At 47.1% G+C, this 23,265-nt stretch overlaps 1 protein-coding gene across 3 annotated transcripts; it reads left to right on the forward strand.

Annotated features, from left to right (window-relative positions):
- Nucleotides 1-12,620: 12,620 nt before the first annotated feature.
- LOC100085065 (aldo-keto reductase family 1 member C1-like) lies at nt 12,621-23,265 on the forward strand. Of its 3 annotated transcripts, XM_007656978.4 has the most exons (10): nt 12,621-12,833; nt 13,777-13,944; nt 15,855-15,971; nt 16,933-17,010; nt 18,725-18,847; nt 19,989-20,098; nt 21,260-21,425; nt 22,256-22,338; nt 22,794-22,922; nt 23,045-23,265. In XM_007656978.4, exons 1-9 carry the CDS (start codon nt 12,747-12,749, stop codon nt 22,906-22,908), a joined length of 1,047 nt encoding a protein of 348 aa, XP_007655168.1. In that variant the 5' UTR covers nt 12,621-12,746; the 3' UTR covers nt 22,909-22,922; nt 23,045-23,265. The 3 variants fall into 3 exon arrangements, with proteins under 3 accessions (XP_007655168.1, XP_028934264.1, XP_001511338.1); XM_001511288.5 differs by lacking the exon at nt 22,794-22,922 and having other exon boundaries at nt 12,628-12,833; XM_029078431.2 differs by lacking the exons at nt 21,260-21,425; nt 22,256-22,338; nt 22,794-22,922; nt 23,045-23,265 and adding an exon at nt 20,457-20,962 and having other exon boundaries at nt 12,622-12,833.

Genomic DNA, 23,265 nt, shown 5'->3' on the forward strand with positions numbered 1-23,265 from the left:
TGCATGCCTACTGGGGGCGAGGCAGTTTACTAAATGCTTCATTGTGAAATTGGGGACGATAAGAGGGCAGGTGTTTTAGGTGGTGATGAAGACTGGGAAGGGACCGGGAGGCCAGAAAACTTGGGATTTCCATTTCCGGCACAGTCCAAACTCTAAGGAAAAGCCCACTTGTTCTCCTTCTGCATCCTGTGGTTCCCCTAATGAGCGAATCTCTGCAGGGAAAAGAGAAACAAACGAGTTATCCCAGTCAGCGGGCTGCTGATGGTGTAGGCCTGAGGCCCCCCAGCATGATTGATGCAATGCATCTCCCCAGCTCTTGTTTCTGCCGATGTTGCCATTTAGCACCCAGTGACCCCTTGCTGACTGCAGATTTCACTGTACTTCACACATCAGCGTGTGATAGCTCCATTGCTGAATCTCTGGGCAAAAGAGGACTGCACAGCTAAATCATTTCCCCTAAAAGTGGGGCAGCCCACTAGACTGGAATGCTTCAACCAACCAACTAAGCAATCATTCATTTATTCATTTATTCAATCATATTTATTGAGCACTTACTGTGTGCAGAGCTCTGAACTAAGCGTTTGGGAGAGTACATTACTTCAGAATTAGTAGGTATATACCCTGCCCATAATGAGCTTACAGTCTAGAGGGGGAAACAGACATTAACGTGAATAAATAATTTATAATATATAACTTAGAGATATGGACTAAATGCTATGGGTTTGGGGTGGGGTGTTTATCTGTATCAGGAAACCCTTGGGGGTGATTTGAGTGTAGCTCTCCTTGGAGGCAAACCCCTTACATGATCTTGAATTCCTTTTTAGCCTTTAGATTCTATGAGCTTTACAAACTAACCCACCATTACAGTGCTCTTTTAGACTGTAAGTTCACTGTGGGCAGGGAATGTGTCTACCAACTCTGTCTATTGTACTCTCCCAAAAGTTTAGTACAGTAAGCATTCAGTCAATACGATTTATTGAGTGAAAAAATACCACTGAATAATTGATCCAGAGAGGTTGCAGGAGACTACTGACACTGGGATACAAATGCAAGCATAAGGAGAAACCTTCACTGGGATTGCCATTCAGGTCACAGTTTCTGTCCTAAAGGGACAGGCTGAAGGAGGGAAGGAAACAGAAGTCTGGGGGAAAGGAAGAGGGAGAGGAGGGCTGGGGAGAGAAAAGCTGGAAAATGGGGATGGGTGCAGAAAAACAAGCTTCATGGTGGTTTAATTTCTAACCAGCAATTTCCATTTTAAGCCTTCTCTGCCAAATAAAAGCAGGACAATAAAAGCACTAAAAGGGACTTGAAAACCTATTAGGGGAGTGCTGGAAAACACTATCACTGAGCATAGCACTCAGAGGAGAGCTGGAAATATTTCCTGGAACAGATTTCATCTCCTCAGAAAAGATCAGGTAACTCAAACGGGTGGTAAAGCAAAAGAATTAGTCACCGGCCCCGAGCTCAGCTCTGCAACCAAGGGGTGGTTAAGCATCATCAGTGGTTTCTATTGAGTACTTATTAGCTGCAGAGCACTGTACTAAGTGCTTGGGAGAGTACAGTGCAAGAGAGTCGATGGACACATTCCATCCCCTCAACGAGTTTACAGCCTACAGGAGCCACAGATCCAGGTGGTTTCCAAAGTGTTGCTGGCATCTGAGACTCTCCTGGATTAAAGAGGAAGCACTTGGTGGGCAGAGAGTGTTGTGGAGATAAGAAACGAAATGGTGGCTCTGGAATAGTGAGGATTAAAAGGAAGATTGTGGCTCAACGTTGCTAAAATTGTTCAACTTTTCCCGGTATCAGGGAGAAACATCCTGGCCAACTAGAATGACCCCAAACCCCAAATGGCTCAAGACTAAAAACCGCTCCCTGTACCAAGAATAACCACCTGCTGAAATTGCGCCAGGGCTGCCGACATGCCCCAACACCCTAAGGCTCCCCGCCAGGTCTTGTCAGGGCTGCTCAGCCCCTTCCCCCAACTACAACCCTGCCTCCCTCCCTCCCTACTTTAGCTAAGGCCTCTAGCCTTAGCTAGATGGGAGAAGGGGAAGGGGCAAAATGCTGGTCCCTGAATTTTGCTAGGGGTTCAGAACCCTGGAGAAAAATATCATCTTGGTTTTCTAGAATGTCACACTCTTTGAGAGCAGGGCCATGTCTATTTTTTAAATAGCTGCCCAAAGACTAAAACTGTGCTCCCTGGGTCCCCTCAAGAGATCCTGGTTATCTGTTGGATTTGCTTTAAAAGAGCAGGAGATAGAATGACTTATGATCCTGCTAATCCTAGCTTTGTCCCAGGACCTGCGTATCTGAGAAATGAAATTCAACCAGTGGGTTTTTGAGGCTGGCCTTCAGCCTATCCCACTGAGCAGAGAGGGGCTGGTCCCCTACTCCCCTCCCTAAAGGGGTTGGGAGGAGAGTTCTTAAAGGAATCTTAGAGAATCTTAGTAAACTGCGGGGAAAGAGCATGGGTTTGCGCATCAGAAGATTCCAGAGTTCTAATCCTAACTCTACCACTTGTCTGCTATGTGACTGTGGGTAAGTCACTTCACCTCTCGGTGCCTCAGTTTCTTCAACTGTAAAATGAGGATTTAATACCCACTCTCCCTCCTGCTTAGATTGTGAGCCCTATGTGGCACAGGGACTGTCTGACCTGATTAGCATGTACTTATCCCAGCATTTAGAAGACTGCTTGACACACAGTAAGTGCTTAACAAATAATGTAATTATTATTTATTATTAAGTAGAAATTGGGGCTTCCCAGAGGCAAAGAAACAAGAAGGAGCAAAAAGAGAAACAGAAAAGGAGAAACAACTAACAGAAGAGTCATTTCCAACAGAACAGGCCTGGGAGTCCTCTGACTCCTCTGTGCAAGTCACTTCTCTGTACCTCACTTCCGTCATCTGTAAAATGAGGTTTACGACTCTGAGCCATAAGTGGAACAGGGACTGTGAACAACGTGATTATCCTCTATCTAACCCAGTGCTTAGTACAATGCCTGGCACATAGTAAATGCTCAATAAATACTATTTAAAAAAGAGATGCCCAGGAGACCAGTCGTTACTTGTTTCCATGATTTGAAACAAATATTCATCAGGTGGGAATCAAAATAATAATAATCATGGTACTTGTTTAGCACTTACTACGAGCCAAGTACAGTTCTAAGTACTAGGGTAGATACATAGCTCAATGGAAAGAACATGGGCTTGGGAGTCAGAGGTCATGGGTTCGAATCCCAACTCTGCCACTTGTCAGCTGTATGACTGTGGGCAAGTCACTTCACTTCTCGGTGCCTCAGTTACCTCATCTGTAAAATGGGGATTAAGGCTGTGAGCCTCGCGTGGGACAACCTGATTACCCTGTATCTACTCCAGCGCTTAGAACAGTGCTCTGCACATAGTAAGCGCTTAACAAATACCAACATTATATACAAGGTAGTCAGGTTGGGTACAGTCCCTGTCCCACATAGGGCTCACACTCTTAATACTCCTCTTTACAGACGAGGTAACTGAGGCCCAGAGAAGTGAATTGACTTGCCCAAGGTCATGCAGCAGACCTGTGGCAGAGCAGGGATTAGAACCCATGACCTTCTGATTCCCAGGCCCGTGTTCCATCCACTAAGTCACACTGCTTCAATAATGAACTTGCTCTCTCAAGAGAGCATAATGAAAAGCCAGAGACAGGGCAATGTTGAAAGACTGTTCGGTCCGGAAAAATGAGAGGGAAATCAACTGCTTTTCCTACTCAACTGGAACTTCCAATGCTGATGAGACCAAATTATTGGACTCGACATTCAACTGATCTAGGAAAGGGGAATGGGTGGATGTTTGCTACCCTCTTCTGGCCATCCGGAGTTTGGTTTCACACACGTCGCCATCGGAGGGGCATCGCGTTGGATGCCCAGCGGGGAGCTCAGGATGTACTATTGACCACTTACTCGGAGCCCAAGAAAGCATTATACTAAATGGTAGAGGAATGCGATAGTGTTAGTAGACCCAATCTCTGTTCTTAAGAAGTTTACAGTCTACTGGACAGCCATTAAAATAAATTACAAGTAGGGGAAAGCAACAGAGTTATGTAGATGATATTGACGTAAGTGGTACTGGAAGGATGACAGAAAGGAGGAAGTGAGTGTCCAACGATGAGACAGTGCTGAAGTGTCAGTAGGGGGGAGACGGAGTGTGAACGTGAGATGTTAATTAGAGAAGGCCTCATGGAGAAAGTGTGATTTCAAAAGGGCTTTGAAGGTGGAGAGAGCAGTAGTCTGCCCAGCGTGAAAGGGGAAGGTGTTGCAGGCAGGCGGGAGGATGTGATCGGCAGTAGACTCGAGAATGAGGCACTACAGGGAGTTTGGTTTTAGAGGATTGAAGAGCGTGAACTGTGGCGCAGTGGGAGTGGAGCGAGGATGAGTAATAGGGAGAGAGATGATTGAGGGCCTCGAAGCCGATAATGAATAGTTTCTGTTTGCTATGAAGAAGAATGGGTTTTGCGGGATTTGGAGGAGTGGAGAGACATCTGCCAAATGATTTTTAGAAAAATGATTCGGGCAGCAGAGTAAAGTATGAACTGGAGGGGGGAGAGATTGGAGGCTCTCATCTCTTGACTTCCAGTCCCATGCTCTTTCCACTAGACAACACTACCTCTCCAGGTGGCTGTGTGAATGAGCTAGTGGTTCCAGGCAAAGCTGTCTCAGGGAGGACCAAGGACTGATCACAGAGACCACAATTAGCTCCACCCAGCAGGCTTTCAGTTTTTAAACAGGGCCAAGATTCCCCAGAGGTACAGAGTTAGCCAGATAGCTTGAGGGGTAGCTCAAGGGGTAGCCTCCAGGGTAGATGACTAGAAAAGGGCATAAAGTCCTTCTAGACTGTAAGCTCACTGTGGGCAGGAAACATGTCTCCCAACTCTGTTATATTACATTCTTCCAAGCTCTTAGCACAGTGCCCTGAACAGAGTAAGCACTAAATAAATGGGATTGATTGATTGATTGATTCATAGGTCAGCCTCCACTCAGGTTCTAGCCCCAGAGCTGCCATGACCCCAAACCCTCAAACCGGTGCCCTGGAATGTTCACCAATCATTTAGTACAGTGCTCTGCACACAGAAGGGACTCAGTAAATATGATCGAATGAGTGAATGGTGTTTAGATGGAGCGGGGAGGTCAAGCCGCAGCCTGCCTCTCTCAGGGGAGGAGTGGGGGTGGGGGAGGGGGGCTCCCTCTGCCCCTTGGGTGTTAGAAATTAACCACAGAGCCATGGATTCCCTGAGGGCCTCAGGTTTCAGGGCTGGGCGTCCACATATCCTCGGGAGCCTTTTAAGAAGCTAGAGAAAACTGCTGGCAGGGAACCCACATTCACCTAGCTTTAGAAGAAATGTCAAGGATTCTGGCAAGACGAAAGGGACTTTTGATTCACTGTAGAGGAGGATTTCTCCAATTACTCTGTAACCTCAAAACTCGACACAAGAAGGTGTGGTAATCCCAGACCTTGGCTAAATTTCACCAGTGGTGAGATAAAAAGCACTTAGCCCTGCACTAAATTTTGGAAAAGCAGTGTGGCTTAGTGGAAAGAGCATGGACCTGGGAGTCAGAGGAGGTGAATCCTAATCCCAGCTCCACCTCTTATCTGCTGTGTGACCTTGGGCAGGTCTATTAATCTCTTCGTGCCTCACCTCCTATTTACACCGTGAGCCCCAGGTAGATAGGGACTGTGTCCAACCTGCTTATCTTGCGTCTACCCCAGTGTTTAATATAGTCAGAGTTTAGCAAATACCTTCAAAAAATCAGGTTGGGCACAGTGCCTATCACGAATGGGGCTTATAGCCAACAGGAAAAATAGGCATTTAAGTTCCATTTTACAAATGAGGAAACTGAGGTCCAGAGAAATTAAGTGACTTGCTCAAGTCAGGCAGTAGCAAGTAGCAGACTCCCAGTCCCATGTTCTTCCCATTAGCCCGTGCGTGGCCCACAGTCTCTGCAGACAGTTGATGATGATGATGATGTTGGTATTTGTTAAGCGCTTACTATGTGCTGAGCACTGTTCTAAGCGCTGGGGTAGACACAGGGGAATCAGGTCGTCCCACGTGGGGCTCACAGTCTTAATCCCCATTTTACAGATGAGGGAACTGAGGCACAGAGAAGTTAAGTGACTTGCCCACAGTCACACAGCCGACAAGTGGCAGAGCTGGGATTCGAACTCATGAGCCCTGACTCCAAAGCCCGTGCTCTTTCCACTGAGCCACGCTGCTTCTCTATTCTGGACACCTCCCACCTCTGCCCTTACAGTTCCCTTCTCACTGGCCCAGGGGTGGGTCATCTTCCATCTGGGCTGATCCTGAAGATCTGCCCTCCATTGCAACCCAATTTATAGGTGCCCGATCAAAACATCATCAGAAAGTCTCTTCTCCCTGGCCTTCTCAACTCTGCAGCTGGTCACACTGCTTCAAGTCCTGAGTCTCCAAGCTCCCCCCACACCCAATGACCGCATTCTCCTTTATGGGTCAATTTCCAACTACTCCCTTACCTGTAACCAGGTAAACCTCTCCCTCCATATCATGGGGAGCAGCGTGGCCTAGTAGATAGAGCACAGGCCTGGGAGTCGGAGGACCTGGGTCCTAATCCTAGCTCTGCCACTTGTCTGCTGTGTGATCATGGGCAAGACAACTTCTCTGGGCCTCAGTTCTTTCAAGTGAAAAATGGGGATTCAAAACCTGTTCTCTCTCCTACACCCTCCTGTTCGCCCTTCCACTTCCACATCAAACAGAAACTCCTTACCATAGGCTATGAAGCACTCAATCATCTTGCCCCCTCCCACTTCGACTCGCTGCTCTCTTCAACCCAGCAAGCACACTTCGCTTCAACCTACTCACTCAACACTTTGTGTCAACCTACTCACTGCCCCTCGATCTCCTCTATCTCTCCACTGACCTCTCGCCCACATCCCACCTCTGGCTCTTTTCGTTTCTGACAGATAATTAGTCCCCCCACCTACACTGGCTTTTTGAAGGCACATTTCCTCCAGGATGCCTTCCCTGACTAAGCCCTTATGTCCTTTTTTCCCACTCCCTTATGAGCCACGCTGATTTGCTCCTTTCATTCACCACCCCTGTCCACAGCCCCACAACACTTAAGGACATATCCGTAATTTATTTATATTAATACCTGCCTCCCCGTCTAGACTGTAAGCTCATTGTGGGCAGGGAATGTGTCTGTTATATTGTTGTTTATACTCTCCCAAGAGATTAATACAGTGCCCTGCACATAGTAAGCGCTCTACAAATAACGATCGATTGATCGGCTGATTGATACTCTGTGAGCCCCATGATTACCCTGATTGTACCCCAGCGCTTAGTACATAACAAATACCACAATTATTATTACTATTATCTTCCTCTCCCACTTGGAACATTTGTATAGACTCTTGTCCTTGTCTGCAACAAGAAGCTCCCTTCCCTTTCCCCCAAATTATTTCAGAGATCTTGTCTTGTTTTATGTGAAGCAGTGTGACTCAGTGGAAAGAACCCGGGCTTTGGAGTCAGAGGTCATGGGTTCAAATCCCACCTCTGCCACTTATCAGCTGTGTGACTGTGGGCAAGTCACTTCACTTCTCGGTGTCTCAGTTACCTCATCTGTAAAATGGGGATTAAGACTGTGAGCCTCACTTGGGACAACCTGATTACCCTGTATCTACCCCAGCACTTAGAACAGTGCTCTGCACATAGTAAGCTCTTAACAAATACCAACATTATTATTTATTACATTATTATTATGCTGTCATCTCACTTGGGATGACATCTTGGGTCATCCCAAAATCGCTTGACCTCGTTTAATACCTAATACTGTTAAAATCTCACCTCTTTCACGAAAGCTCCATGTGTGCAGAGAGTATGTCATGTATTCTCCCAAACACTTAGTTCAGTGCTCTGTACAAAGTAAGCAGTAAATAGCATTGATTGATTCGGTCCCACCTCTAAGCAAGATGTCTGTCTGTTCCTTTGCAGCACTGTGAGTTTCTATTTTATCTCTCTTTTAAAATGGTAAATTCCTTGAGGGTAGGGACATGGTGCTTTCCCTCTCCACCGTCTGTTTGCTTTCTGTAGCACTTAGTACAGAACACAGTGAGCACTCCAAAAGTTTTTGTTGATGATAAGGTCCTTGTTAAACCAAATGCTCCCTAAACAGTCGATCTGTCCATCAGCTCTGGACACTCTAAGACCAAGATTTTGCACCAGGAGGACTGTAATGTCTCTTGAAAAGCCATCTGGTCTGTTCCCCTGCCTCCAGGTAGGATTGGTTCCAAATCACTCCAGAAATGGAGGAGGAAGAGAAAGAGAAGGAGGAGATGGAGGAGGAGGAGAAGGAGGAGGAGAGGGAGGAGGAGGAAAAAGAGAAGAAGGAGGAGGAAGTAGAGGGGGGGGGGGAGTGGGAAGGAGGAGGAGGAAAAGTCTAGTGCTTATTTACTTCTGCAGAATTAACAGTTGGAATTTGGGTGTAGGCCAGAGGAACTCAAATGTCAGCCCTCAGCTAACCTGAGAAGGCTGAGGGGTCAATTGAGAACACTGGGAGCAAATTCAAGTTTTCTCTCTGTCCCCATCTCTCTGTCCTCTTCTTCCTCTCTTTTCTCCTCTCTTCTTTCAGATCTCTGTGTCTTCCCAGGTCCCTCAGGTTAGCATCATGACGTTCTTCCTGGTGAGCAGGACTGGGCCTCATTCCCCAACTTGGCTGTTCAGGACTGTAGGCTAGAATCAGAGCAGAAGCTGAGGCCTCAGAGGGTGCAATCCCCGCTGGTGTCACGGATGCCTTTGATGGCTTCGGATCAAGGTTTGGCTCTTGGGAGAAGGGTTGAGAACTCCGAACTGGGATTCAAACCATGGAACTCCCGGCTACTCATTTCCCCATCCCGGTAGGCTCCAGGCTGTAGTGAGGACAGGGAAAAGTCTAGTTGTGGCCCTTTAATTAAGCCCCTCTGAAAGAACCACCCAGAAGGCCTGTGGGAGTTAAATTTATTGACCCATGTGGGGACTTCTGAATCATTGTGCCATGGGCCTAGACCAGTGCTTCTCAACTCACTGAGAAGCAGCGTGGCTTAGTGGAAAGAGCACGGGCTTGGGAGTCAGAGGCCGTGGGTTCTAATCTCGGCTCCGCCACTCTGTCATTTGTGTGACTTTGGGCAAGTCACTTCACTTCTCTGTGCCTCGGTTACCTCATCTGTAAAATGGGGATTACGACTGTGAGCCTTACGTGGGACAACCTGTAAAACTTGTATCTACCTCAGCTCTCAGAACAGCACTCGGCACATAGTAAGTGCTTAGCAAATGCCAATATCATTATTATTATTATTATTATTATTATTAACTAATGATTCTCTTCAATGATAGGTGGCCCAGCCGCCACTGGGTGAAAAATGCTCTGGTGGGATCACACATCTTCCAGCAGCCATGTCGGCCGCCGATACAGGCCACATCCTCTGAATTACTGGCTCAGGCTCTCCTGCCCTTTCCAAAGCCCCATTTGAGCGGAAACACATAAGAAAACATGTCTTAGATGCTACCTCATTCTCCACATTAAACTGGGTTATTGTTCCTGAGACAGACTGGTAGACTGTCTCTTCCATTTGCTTTAGGGGTATGTAATGCGATTTGGTGTGCTTTCCCAGGTTGTGCCCCTTTCTCTGTACCTTGCTTGTCTTCCAGGACATGTGCCTTTTGGGATTGGGTCTTATTTCTGTTGGTTGGTTGTCCCTGAACTGAGGCCATTTTCCAATGTGCTTACCTTTTCGTTAACAGTGTTAGCGATTTAAGATTTGCCTTTACTTATCTGCACAACCCAATTTGAGTCAGTTCTCTTCTCATCCCAGTGGATTTATGTGCCATATCCTGAGAATGGCATCTTTTTGGGATCATCTTTTAAATATCTTCCTAAATAGGAAGGGAAAATCTCTCCTGAAATGGACCAGTAGACTCTCCCATTAAGAACAGATTAAAAGGAGTAGTCAGGTACATTTTAGCAAAGAGCTCATGCTGGTATTGAAAATGAATATCTGAAGGCAAAGGAGGTGGAAGTTTTTAATTCTATTTTGCTCTCTGTGAAGTATGTATTTGAAACTGACTCCAGGATCTGGTTTGGTAGCACTGCTTATTTGCTCACAGAAGCCTACTTGTGAGAAAATAAAGACATGATGGTGTAAATCTATACGTACATACAGTCCCACAGCCCCAACTGCATTTGCAAATTTAGTATGGGACCCACAGATAACAGGAAATATACCAAACTGAACCATCTAACTATTTCCTGAAGCAAGACCCACGATAAGGAACCTCAGGAGGAGAAAGGAAAACTAACCGAAGGGACAAAGATGGAAGAAGAAGGGAAAGTATGTAAATGGCAATTATAATAATGAGAATAGTTATAATAATAATAATAATAGTATTTGTTAAGTGCTTACTATGTTTCAAGCACTGTACTTAATGCTGGGCAGATTCAAAATAATTAGGTTGGACACAGATCCTGTCCCTCATTGGCTCACAGTCTAAGCAGGAGAGAGAACAGCCCAAGTAACAATAATAATAATAATGGTATTTGTTAATTGCTTACTATGTGCCAAGCACTATTCTAAGCGCTGGGAGAGATACAAGGTTATCGGGTTGTGCCAGGTGTGGCTCACAGTCTTAATCCCCATTTTCCAGATGAGGTAACTGAGGCACAGAGAAGTTAAGTGACTTGCCTAAAGTCACACAGCAGACAAGTGGAGGAGCAGGGATTAGAACCCACGACCTCTGACTCCCAAGCCCATGCACTTTCCACTGAGCCACACTGCTTCTCGAGAAGCTGCTTCTTCTTCTCTAATAGAACAAGTCAAGCCAAGTAAGAGAACAAGCTAAGTAATTTGCCCGAAGTCACACAACAGGTAAGTGGCAGAGCCTCACTAAATCAATATCAAGTGATTTATTGATTGAGGATTCAACTGCTGGTTTGAGTGTTGGGTATTAGAGAAGCAGCGTGGCTCAGTGGAAAGAGCACGGGCTTTGGAGTCAGAGGTCATGGGTTTGAATCCCGGCTCGGCCACTTGGCAGCTGTGTGACTTTGGGCAAGTCACTTAACTTCTCGGTGCCTCAGTTACCTCATCTGTAAAATGGGGATTAAGACTGTGAGCCCCACGTGGGACAACCTGATTCCCCTGTGTCTACCCCAGCGCTTAGAACAGTGCTCGGCACATAGTAAGCGCTTAACAAATACCAACATTATTATTATTATTATTATTAATAATGGTATTTGTTTAGTGCTTCCTATGGGCCAAACACAGTTTTAAGCAATGGGATAGATGCCAGTTAATTAGTTTGGACACAGTCCCTTTCCCACCTGTGACTCACAGTCTAAGCAGGAGGGAGAATAGGACGACTAAAGCACAGAGATGTTATGTGACTTGTCCAAAGTCATACTCCAAACAATTGACAGAGCTGGGTTTAGACCCCAGGTCCTCTGACTCCCAGATCCCTGCTCTTTCCACAACGCCATCCTGCTTCCCCTTTTCCCTTGGACTCTGAGCCTTTTGAGGAACAGGGACTGTGTCTGGCCTGATTATCTTCTATCTCCCAGTGCTCAGTACAGTGTTTGGCACACAGGAAGGTAGACTCAAAAGCAGACAGAATCAAACACATCAGCACAACAGGGAACTCTCTTTTCATGGACACAATGAAGAAGGAAGAGTTGACCGTGCATTCTCCACACCGCCCCATACACGAATATGCTACGCTCCCCTATACCATCAGGATCTCCACCACATGCCTGCTGTGTGTCCTTGGGCAGATTATTTAATGTTTCTGTGCCTCGGTTTATCATCTGTAAAATGGGAATGTGATACTGTTCTCCCTCCTATTTAGACTGTGAGTCCCACTGTGAGTCCAAGGGTACCTGAGAATGCAGGAGTTGCAATATCTAGTTTGGGATTTGCAATGTCCAGGATCTGATTACCAGGCAACCGAGAACTTTACAGGTTGAGGTTCTGGTGTTGAGCTGAGGGCAATATTCTATGCTGTCAGCCTCTTTCCCAAATCCATCCCAGTAGATCTCTGGCTATAGGAGTGCTGGAAGAAGACTAGGCAGATGGGGTGAGAGGTGATTTAAAGACCCGTCAGGGAAGATGTGTCGATCAGTCAGTCAATCAATATTTACTGAGTGCTTACTGTGTGCAGAACACTGCACTAAGCACTTGGAGTTAGTAGACATACTCCCAGCCCATAGTGAGCTTACCATCTAAATGACTCCAAAGCCAAGATTTAGTTTGGTTTAGAGAAAGGCAGGGAGGGAGCTGTGCAGGAGGGAGAGAAAAAGAGACAAGACAGAGGGTCAGAACGGATTTCGAAGAGGGACGGCAGTCCTAGTCTTTAGGAACTTCTTGTGATCCCCAGAGGCAGCCACCTGAGCAACATGGTAAATATTAAGTTTGTTCTGCTTCCCAATTCTGTTGCAGAAACACAGATCTTGAGGGCAAATGTACACTGCCCAGTAGCTAATTCTGTTTGCGGGTAGGTCTGATGCAAGTGCTCAGACTGAATAAATGACTGAATGGGAACAACAACAGGTTGCTTCCAGGTCATCGTTGATTGGACCAACCCTCCAGGGCTGCAGGGTGGCCCCACCTTCGATTCCACAAGTCACCAGTGCATCAAAGGGCCAACTGAAGCCTTGAATGCTCACTTGAGCTCTCTCTCCTAGTAGGAGAAGCGTCTATCCGGTGCAGTGGAAGGTGATGGACCTCACCCAGGCCCACAGCGTGAAGCTCAGCGATGGGAACATCATGCCTGTTCTGGGATTAGGCACCTCTACTAAAAAAGAGGTAAGCGCAGGGAGGCCGAGGGAGTCGGGGAGGAGAGGGAGAAGGGGTCTAGCCCCACCTCGGCCACTGAACTGCATGGGCCTTTGAAAAAAGTCACTTAACCTCTCGGTGCCTCAAACTCCCCCTTCCCCACAAAGTAAAGATTATAATGATAAATGTGGTACTCCTGAATATTTACTATAAGCATCAAGCCCTGGGGTAGATGCAAGATAATCAGAGCCACAGAGTCCTCCACAGTCAAAGGGATTTAGGCATTTAATCCTCATTTTACAAGTGAGGAGACTGAGACCCTGAGTAGGGAAGCGATTTGCCCAACTTACTGTTTGCAGAGTGTGGCCTTGGATAAGTCTCTTAACCTCTCTTCCTCAGTTTCCTCAACTGAAAATGGAAATTTAATACCTGCTCTCCCTCCTACTTAGCCTGTGAGCCTCACCTCATGGGAGACCAGGACTGTATCTGACCTGATTAACTTGTAACTTAATCTACCCCAGCACTTAAAATAGTGCTTTACAAATGCCTAACAAATGCCATAATTAATTATTATTACTATTAACCCCTGCAATTTGAACATCTGCAAGTAAACAGGGATGTTACTATGAGGTCAGGACTCCCGACTTGTAGTATGAAACTCACAGGAAAGCACTTAAGGTTATCATCCTCCTTTAATGCTGCTTGAGATGTACTAGAGAGAGCAGCAGTGTGACCTCGTTGAAAAAAATACAGGATTGAAAGAAGACGTGGCTTCAAATTCCAGCTCCACAACTTACCTCCTTCCCTTAGGCAGTGAACCACAGGTGGGGTAAGGACTACATCTGACTGTCCTGCATCTTCCCCAGTGCTTGGGACACAGTAAAAAAGCTTAACAAATACCACTAGTATTAGGAATTCCAAAGCAGCCTATCTACCAGACCAGTGACATTATTGCACTCTCTCTATTTTGTAGGTCCCCAAAAGTGAGGCTGGAAAAGCCACCAGGATGGCCATTGATGCTGGCTTCCGCCACATCGATGGCGCATATCTCTATGGGAATGAAGTGGAGGTCGGACAGGCCATTCGAGCGAAGATTGCAGATGGCACAGTGACCAGAAAAGACATTTTCTACACTTCGAAGGTGAGGTGGAGAGGGAGGAAGGGGAGAAGGGAAGGTGGGGATTTCCCTAATGGGTGGAGTTTTTGTGCCAGGCCAGCACCTGAGGAAGTTGATTCCCTGCTGTTGCTTGGGGGGAACCTAGTAGGCCCAGCTCTGCTGGGTAGTGAGGAAGAAGGTGCCTAGCGAGGGATGGGGTGGGGAATGAATGGTGGCCATCGAGGAAGTGCAAGCTGAAAGAATGTGAAAGGATGAGGGAGAAAGAGATTCCTGCAATGCCGGTCTTAGAGGAGGAGTCTGTTGGGAATCTGACACGGAGACGGATGACAGGAAGAAGCCGGTGAAGACATTCACTGGGGTAGCTTCAGCCATTTGAGGAGAAAACAATGAGCAAAGAACATGGTAAGATTGGCAAAACTAGCAGAAAGATGCAGCAAAGTTGAGAGGTGGGTAAAGAAGCCCAGCAAGTAAGTATTGGTAAGTATAGCTATAAGTATAGGTAGGCTGCCAACTTTCACTCTTCTTCTGTTGCGTGGGGTTACCTAGTAGGCAGCCAAATACAGTCAGCCCTGTTAGAATATGGTAATATTAGACTGTAAACTCAGGGAATATGAACACTAATTCTGTTTTATTTTACTCTGTCAAGGGTTTAATACAGTGTTCCGCACATAGAAAGGCTCAGTAAGTACCACTGTTTGATTGACTGATTGATAGAAAGTCGAAGGGCCTCCAAAATGGGCCTGTCATCCAACCCGTGCTCCAGGAAAACATCTATAATAAAGAAATCAGATTCTCTGCCTCTTGATTGGAACAAACAAATGTCCTGACAGCGGGACTATTTCCAAGCCTGGACAGCGTGATGGATCCCAAGACCTTGCATCCGTTTTTATCCTGGACAGCCCACTGCTAAACTGGGCTGCCCCCTGCCTGATACAGACTCAGCACTGGATGCTTTTATGTCTGGCGTTTTTATTTTTAAATGCTCAGAGACTAAATAAGTTCTGTGAATTCCCTAAAAGAACCTTAGGTTACTAACACAGCACAAGGCAATTTACATCCTGCCTTTTGCTTGTGCCACAAGGAAAGCATGAGAATGATTTGCCTCATTCTTTTCAAAACAGAGGGAGAAACAATGTTGCCTAGTGGAGAGAGCACTGGATAGATAGATAGAGATCTGGGTTCTAATCCCAGCTCCACCATTTGTCTGCTGTGTCACTTTGGGCAAGTCACTTAAGTTCTCTGTGCCTCAGTTACCTTATCTGTAAAATGGAGATTAAGACCGTGTGCTCTATTTGGGACATGGACTGTGTCCCACCTGATTAGCTTGTATCTACCCCAGTGCTTAGTACACTATCTGGCACCTAGTAACCGCTTAACAAAGACCATAAAAAAACCTTAAGAACGTTTCCATGAGTCGGCAGAAGTAGAAATGCTATCCATTCCCACGAGGTAACCGTCTGATACTTTTCAATAGTTTTTATTTATTTTAATAAGAATGCAAGAGGAGGGTTGGCCAAGGGGTGACTGGAATTCTTGAGTGCTGTCAATGGCCACCTTAATTAAGGACAAGAGCTTTTGGGACCAGAAGAAAGAATGAAGAAACCAGCTCAGTGGTACTACAGAGTAAGGAAAAACAGCAAGGTTGTGAACGAGGGAAGAAAAAGAAGGGAAATCCATTCCAGGGTCATGTCCTCAAGGGAACAAGCAAGAATGCAATCATAAGCTATGATAGAAAAGGCAGGAAAAAGGGAGGGAAACAAAAATCGAGTGGGTGGGAACGTATCTGGGACTAAATGTGGCTGATGAGGATCTGGGCTGGGGAAGAGGCGGAGGTTAGGCTAGGCAATGGTGAGCATAAAGGTGGTGGGGGAATGACAAGAGGACATGGGAAAAAACAGTTCATTCTGCTGACACCATCTCTTTGGTCCCCACAGCTCTGGTGCACCTTCCATCCCCCTCAACTGGTCCGGAAAGCCCTGGAAATATCACTGAGGAGGCTCCAGCTAGACTACGTGGATCTCTATATCATTCACGGCCCCTTCTCTCTCAAGGTAAGCACTGTGTTCTCAGATTTCACTTGGGTTCAACAGATCTCAGTCTCAAGCTTGTTGCTGATTCAGAGGGATTGCCAGGGAGGGGGAGGGGAAGGGGAAGGAGGAGGCAGAAGAGGAAGGACAGGAACACCTCAAGTCACCCCTCATCGCAGAATAATCCTCCACATGCCTAAAGGCCATTATTGAGTCCCTTCTCAGCTTTTCCCTTCACCAAATTAAAGAGCCCCAGTTTCCTTGGCCTTTCTTCTTGATTGTAGCTAAGCCCACATGGAATGAAGGCCTGGAATTCAGTTTCCTGGATGTGTGAACTAGGTGTGGGCTCAGGGCAGTGGACTGGGCTTTCTTCTCTCGGCAGGTCAGGAGGGAAGTGTGTGGAAGAGTTGGGCAGGGGGGCTGGTGATATGTCCGTGTTCAGCCCAGCCATGGGTTCAGGGCTTAGGCAGCCCAATCCTGTTCTGAAAAACTGTTACCGGGGCATCTCCAGAGAGGCAAGTGTCTGGGGAGGGAGATAATAATAATAATAATAACAATAATAATTGTAGTATTTATTAAGCACCTACCATGTGCCAGGCACTGTATTAAGTGCTGGGGTAGATACAAGAGAATTGGGTTGAACACAGTCCCTCTCCCGTATGGGGCTCACAGTCTCAATCCCCATTTGACAGATGAGGTAACTGAGGCCCAGAGAAGTGAAGTGACTTGCCCAAGGCCACTCAGCAGAAAAGTTGCGAGGTTGGGATTAGAGTCCATGATTTTGTGACTCCCAGCCCCGTGCTCTATCCACTGCGCCATGCAGTTTCCCTACTACGCCACGCTGCCAGGCAACCGCAGCAAGAAAACCCACAGCCACCCACCCCTATGCCCTTCCAACCACCCCCCCGGCCCCGCCCCCTGAGATGGGCTGGAAAGCCTTCAGAGGACAGCCTGCTGAGGGTCAACTTTCCTTTCTGCATTGCAGCCTGGAGAGGACTTGTTTCCCAGGGATGGAAATGGAAAAATCATTTTCGACAGTGTGGATCTCTGCGCCACTTGGGAGGTGGGTGAGCTGCAGAGGCTCCGGCCAGAAATCCGACCATCTGGAGTGTGGCCTTGGCTCTACGTGGGCGGTGACACCTCTTGGGCCCGAGGCAGGGAAGCCGATGTATCCAGCTCAGCGGGATAGAAGCAGAAAACAGACCAAACTCTTTGCCTCCCCTTCTTCCCCCTCCCCACATCCTTTTGGGTTGAGTGAGGCAGTCCCCCTACTAGAACTCCTTGTGGACAGTGAACATGTCTTCCCAAGTGCTTAGTACAGTGCTTTGCACACAATAGGCGTTCAAATACCATTAAGGTAGCACCCACCCACCCTTCTCTGAACTCAGGAGGCCCCAGTTGGGCTTTTTTGTTTGTTTTATAGAATTTATTAAGTGCTTAGCATTTGTCAAGCACTGTTCTAAGCGCTGGGGTAGAAACAAGATAATCAGGTTAGAAACAGTCCCGATCCCACATTGGACTCGCAGCACAAGTTGGAGGGAGGAGAAATTAATCCCCATTTTACAGAGGAGGAAACTGAGACACAGAGAATAAATAAAATTTTTAAAAAACTGTGGTATTTACTAAGCGCTTACTGTGTGCCAGGCACTGTACTAAGCACTTGGGATGGATACACGCAAATTGTGTTGGACACAGTCCCTGTCCCACATGAGGCTCAAGGTCTTAATCCCCATATTACAGATGAGGTAACTGAGGCACAGAGAAGTTAAGTGACTTGCCCAGGGTCATACAGCAGATTAGTGGCAGAAATGGGATAAGAACTCAGATCCTTCTGACTTCCAGGACTGTGCTCTATCCACTAGGCCACACTGTTTGCCCCAAAGAGCCCGGGCTTGGGAGTCAGAGGAAGTGGGTTCTAATCCCTCCTCCACCACTCATCTGCTGTGTGACCTTAGGCAAGCCACTTAACTTCTCTGTGCCTCAGTTACCTCATCTGTAAAATGGGGATTAAGACCGTGAGCCCCAAGTGGGACAACCTGATTACCTTGTATCTACCCCAGCGCTTAGAACAGTGATTGGCATATAGTAAGCGTCTAACAAATGCCATTATTATTAAGGTCACACAGCAGACAAAAATGATGGAGCTGGGACTAAAACTCAGGTCCTCTGACGCCCAAGCCCATGTTCCACCCACTAGGCCACACTGCTCCTCTGGCACAAGGCATAGGAGAGAAAGGGCCAGACTCCTAAGATTTTGCCAGGTAGAGCTATCTCTTTTGCATGTTATTGTCCAATTATTCGGACAAGAGTTTATACTGGAAATTCTTTTACCAGCTCTGTAGTACTGTACTCCTTCAAATGCCCAATTCAGTGCTCTTCACACTCTGGGTGCTCAATAAATACCAAATACAAGCAAATAAACAAGAATAGAGCATGGAGGGTCTCCCTCATACTATGCACACTCTAAGTTTAATGCTGATTGAACTGTGGGTGATGATTTTGTCTATCCTAGGAAATACCCGATCAGCTATGTCTTCTTTAGAACTGTCTATGCAGCAACATGGCTAGTCTTGAATCTCCATCATGTGCCAGAGCAGCGGGAACTATAAATTGCATTGCCTGTGGAAAGACAGGGAAGACATCTTTTAAAAAAAAGAAATAGCGACTTCCCAAAGCCAGTCATCTCATGAGGCAGAGAGAAAAAAGGAGAATTCTAGTTTATACAGACTGCTCAACTCCATGGTTGCCTTGCTTGTCTTCATCTCTCCAACCCACAGGCCCTGGAGGCGTGCAAAGATGCAGGCTTGGTCAAGTCCATCGGCGTCTCCAACTTCAACCGCAAGCAGCTGGAGATGATCCTGAACAAACCCGGGCTCAAATACAAGCCGGTCTGCAACCAGGTAAAACGCTCTTCACCTTCTTTGTCTCTCCTGTCCTTTCCTCCTTTTTCTCTTCTCCTCTCATGCCTACCAAGGTTTCATGTGTGGGAGGGCTTGAAAAAGTCTTTACAAGGATGGGGTTATGCTCTCTCATGTGGTATGTACATTGCTCTGCCCAAGGTTCATGATTAATAATGTTGGTATTTGTTAAGCGCTTACTATGTGCAGAGCACTGTTCTAAGCGCTGGGATGGATACAGGGTAATCAGGTTGTCCCCTATGGGGCTCACAGTAAATCCCCATTTTACAGATGAGGTAACTGAGGCACAGAGAAGTTAAGTGACTTGCCCACAGTCCCACAGCTGACAAGTGGCAGAGCTGGGATTCGAACCCATGACCTCTGACTCCCAAGCCCGGGCTCTTTCCACTGAGCCACGCTGCTTCTCTAGATTAATGACTGTTCAGAAACAGGGAGAAAATTCTAAAGCATTGGGAAGTTCCATGGGAAGTTCCACTGGGAAGCAGCACGGCGCAGTGGATAGAGCACGGGCCTGGGATTCAGAAGGTCATGGGTTCTAATCCCAGTTCTGCCACTTCTCTGCTGTGTGACTTTGGACAAGTTACTTCACTTCCCTGGGCCTCAATGATCTCATCTATAAAATGGGGATTGAGAGACCGTGAGCCCCACGAGGGACAGGGACTGTATCCAACCCGATTTGCTTGCATCCACCTCAGTCCTTAGTACAGTGCCTGGCGCACTTCACAAATGCCATTATTATTATTATTATTCCACTGGAATCCATGGGCAGACAGTCAATCAATCAATCAGTCGTATTTGTTGAGCACTTAGTGCAGAGCACTGTACTAAGTATGTGGGAGAGTGAAATCCAACAGAGTTGGCAGACACAGTCCCTACCCATGAGGAGTTTACAGTCTAGAGGGAAAAGAGAAAGGGCCAGAGAAAGGAACCGAAAGCAGATCACCTTGTTCACTGTTTGATTTGCTTCCTCTCATGGAATACGTTCACGCATTCTCCCCAGGGGTCCTGTTTTTTTCAGGCAGGTGTGGCTAGGCAATCCCCTTGCCTCCGTGACTGAAATGTTTTCCGTCTTCCTCTGTTGGCTCACTCACCCTGAAGTCTCCGGGTTTGGGATCTTCTGCAGGTGGAGTGTCACCCGTACCTTAACCAGAGCAAACTGCTGGAGTTCTGCAAGGCCAAAGACATCGCCTTCGTGGTGTACAGTGCCCTGGGCTCCCAGCGAGATAAGAACTGGTAAGGGATCAGCCATTGTAGCGCACAAGGTTATAGTCGCAGGGATGGAGGAGCGTTTGCTTTGAAACCCATGTGTCTCCTATAGCCAGTGGAACTCTCTGTGGTCACGGGGAAACAGGACAAAATGGAGAGTCGAAATCTCCGCTCCTCCCCACGCTACCCCAGACCTTCTCCGAGACTGCGACCGAAGTGTAAGGTGCATTTCCTCTCCTTGCCTTCTCCCTTGGCTCACCCTACGGTGGAGATGCTAATGAGTAAGAGATGATGAAAAGGTGGAAGAGAAGCCAACATCTGGAAAATGCAAAATCTGCATAATCAGGTCCCAGATAATGGAGAATTGTCTGCTTCTGTATTTCAGTGAGCCACCCTCCTGCCCAGTCCCTGAACCGAGATGTTGAGCAATGCCCTCGAAGTCAGACGTCCATCCAGTCTATTATTCAGAAGCAACAGGATGCATAGAGGGACCATGACTTGGTTGTCCTCCTTGACATCCATCCTCACGGTTAGGGATAAACAACCGAACTCTTCCTCTCTGCCTTCCTGGTTTTCCTGTACACCCCTCATGGGCTGCCTGCTGTGAATTTATCCCAAAAACCTCTTGAACGAATTGACGCTTTGTAGAGGGCACCATTTCCTGGGGCTACGAAGTTCTTGTATTTATCATTTCCTGGGGTTTTTTGTTTGTTTGTTTTGAACCTACCATCTTCCAGCTTCAGCAGGTGCCCTTTGTTTTGATGCTGTGGGGTTTGAATCGTAATTCTTCTTTCACGATGATGGAGACACCTGGTCTGGTCTAGTGGCTAAAGTGCGGGCTTGGGAGTCAGAGGGACCTGGGCCAGCTTAACCACGTGTCTGCTGTGTGACCTTAGGCAAGTCACTTAACTTCTCTGTGCCTCAGTTCCATCATCTGGAAAATGTGTATGAAGACTGTGAGCCCCATGTGGGACAGGGAATGTGTCCAACCTAATTAATTTGTACCTACCCAGCACTTAGAACATCATCATCAACACCACCTGGTAGATTCTGGGTGAATGGGAACTAGGATCTAGACTTGTAGGAGAGTTGGCTACAATGTCTGTCTTCAAGAGTGGCAACCCTGTCACCCATAGCTGTGGTCATTCCTGTGCCCACCACCTTCACTGTCTCTCTGTCCCCTGTCAGGGTGGATCAGAGCACCCCAGTGCTGCTGGAGGACCCAGTCCTGGGTGCCATCGCCAAGAAGCACAACCGCACCCCGGCTCTGGTCGCCCTGCGCTACCAGCTGCAGCGTGGGGCTGTGGTCCTGGTCAAGAGCTTCAACGAGAAGCGGATCAAAGAGAACATGCAGGTACAGGGCCCACGTCCGGACGGAGCTGGGCCTAGAGGAAGCCCATGCACTAAGAAAGAATGGTTCAAAAATGGCCCTACTGAAAGGCCATCTTTGGCCTCTTGGGTCACTCATGGCCTCTTGAAGCTCAGTAGAGAGGGTGGTCACCTATCTATGCAAAATGTTCCTAGATCTGGTCACCTCCTTCCTTATTGCCTGATTTCTCCACCCACAATTTACAGCCCACCCCCCAGGATGTGGTGCCAGCCAAGAAAGCAGGAAAGGGGTTAGAAATGGAGGGAGTGTGGTTTGGTGGAAAGATCATGAGGCAAGGAGTCCAAAGACCTAGGTGCTAATCCCAGCTCTGCTGCTGGCATGCTGTGTGACTTTGGAAAAGTCACTTGACCTCTCTGGGTCTCAATTTCCTCATGTACAAAATGGGGATGAAACCTGTTCTATCTTAGATTGTGAAACCCATGTGCGACAGCGAGTAGTCTGACCTGTCATTCTGCTCCTGGAGCAATGCTTTGGCATAACTAAGCCCTTAATAAATATTATTATAATTACTGTTGTTGTTTGAAAAGGGTGATGCTCCCCAGACAAACATATGACAATGATGGCAGGAAGGAGGATGTCAAGATCTCAGTTCTGTTGCATTCAGAGGGGAATGATATGTGGGCAAGAGAAACTATCTGAAGGAGTCAGAAACACTGGGACCCTCAGCTGGAAAGGGGCTTATGAAAGCCTGATTATCAGATGGAAACAAGACCAAGAGCAGTTTCAGGGTTCACTGAACTCATCTTTGCCCCAAGACCTGGGCTCGCTGCTATCTGACTCCTCTTCTCTGGCAGGTCTTTGATTTCCAGCTGACTCCAGAGGATATGAAAACCATCGACGGCCTCAGCAGAAATGTCCGCTACAGAGAATTCTTACCGTGAGTTCTTCTGATTTAGGGATTTGACTTCTGGGGATCCTTCTGGGGACCCACAGGGTGACAGAAAAATGGGTTTTTCTCCTGATCCATGGAAAGGCGGCCGAGTCTCACCGGCACATCCAAGACCAAGATCCATCCTGAGTGGGAAAGGAGCCTGAGGCCTCCTGGAACTCTGTCTTCCCAGGAGCAGTGGATCTATTTTCCATTTTATTCTGTTGCCTCAAGACTGGGGGCTGGAACAGGGGCCTGCAGGAGAGAGGGGTGGCGGAGAGAGATTCTGATTGCAGTGGGAATGTGGGAGTGGTGCAGTTGCAGAGTTGAGGAGTGAGGGAGTAGTGAGGAAGGGGACATTAACCTTGGTTGAAACTCAATAAGCGCTCAGTACATATCATTGATTGCCTAAGCAGCCTCTGGTGGGAAAGACAAAAGAATGATCTTTTCACTTTCCTCGCTAGACACAGAACTATCAGCCCTGAGCTGACCTTCATCATGACCAAATGTAATTTCTCTGGGCCTGGGAGGACACTCTACAGATGCTTACAACGGTTACCTCTCATTCCTCCCTATTAGACTGTGAGCCCCAGGTGAGCAGGGAGTGTCTCATCTGACTAAAATGCACGTATCCCACAGTTTAGCACGGAGTAAACGCTTAATTAAAAACATTCGTACTATTCTGATTACATTTTGTTTTTCTTTTTCCTTACAGTTTCTCGACCCACCCTAACTACCCATTTAATGAAGAATACTGATAAGGTCCCTATGCTGAAAAACTGGGGCCTTAGAATTTTGAGTCAAATGCCAATCCCTCCACAACTCCAGGCAGCCTGGTGACCATTTTCAGGAAACTGATAAAGATTGAATCCCCAAGCCACTGAAGTCCCTTCATAGTGACTGAAAGGAAAATAAAGTTGTTGGTTTTTTTCCTCA

This window comes from Ornithorhynchus anatinus, chromosome 13 (assembly GCF_004115215.2).
Source record: "Ornithorhynchus anatinus isolate Pmale09 chromosome 13, mOrnAna1.pri.v4, whole genome shotgun sequence".
Lineage (NCBI taxonomy): Eukaryota > Metazoa > Chordata > Mammalia > Monotremata > Ornithorhynchidae > Ornithorhynchus > Ornithorhynchus anatinus.

Bases quoted from the DNA above. Each gene is read 5' to 3' on its own strand.
- LOC100085065 (XM_007656978.4), top strand. From the start codon at position 12,747: ATGGACCTCACCCAGGCCCACAGCGTGAAGCTCAGCGATGGGAACATC. The intron at 17,011-18,724 runs GTGGGTGAGCTG...TCCAACCCACAG, and splicing joins ATCTCTGCGCCACTTGGGAG to GCCCTGGAGGCGTGCAAAGA. The intron at 20,099-21,259 runs GTAAGGGATCAG...GTCCCCTGTCAG, and splicing joins TCCCAGCGAGATAAGAACTG to GGTGGATCAGAGCACCCCAG.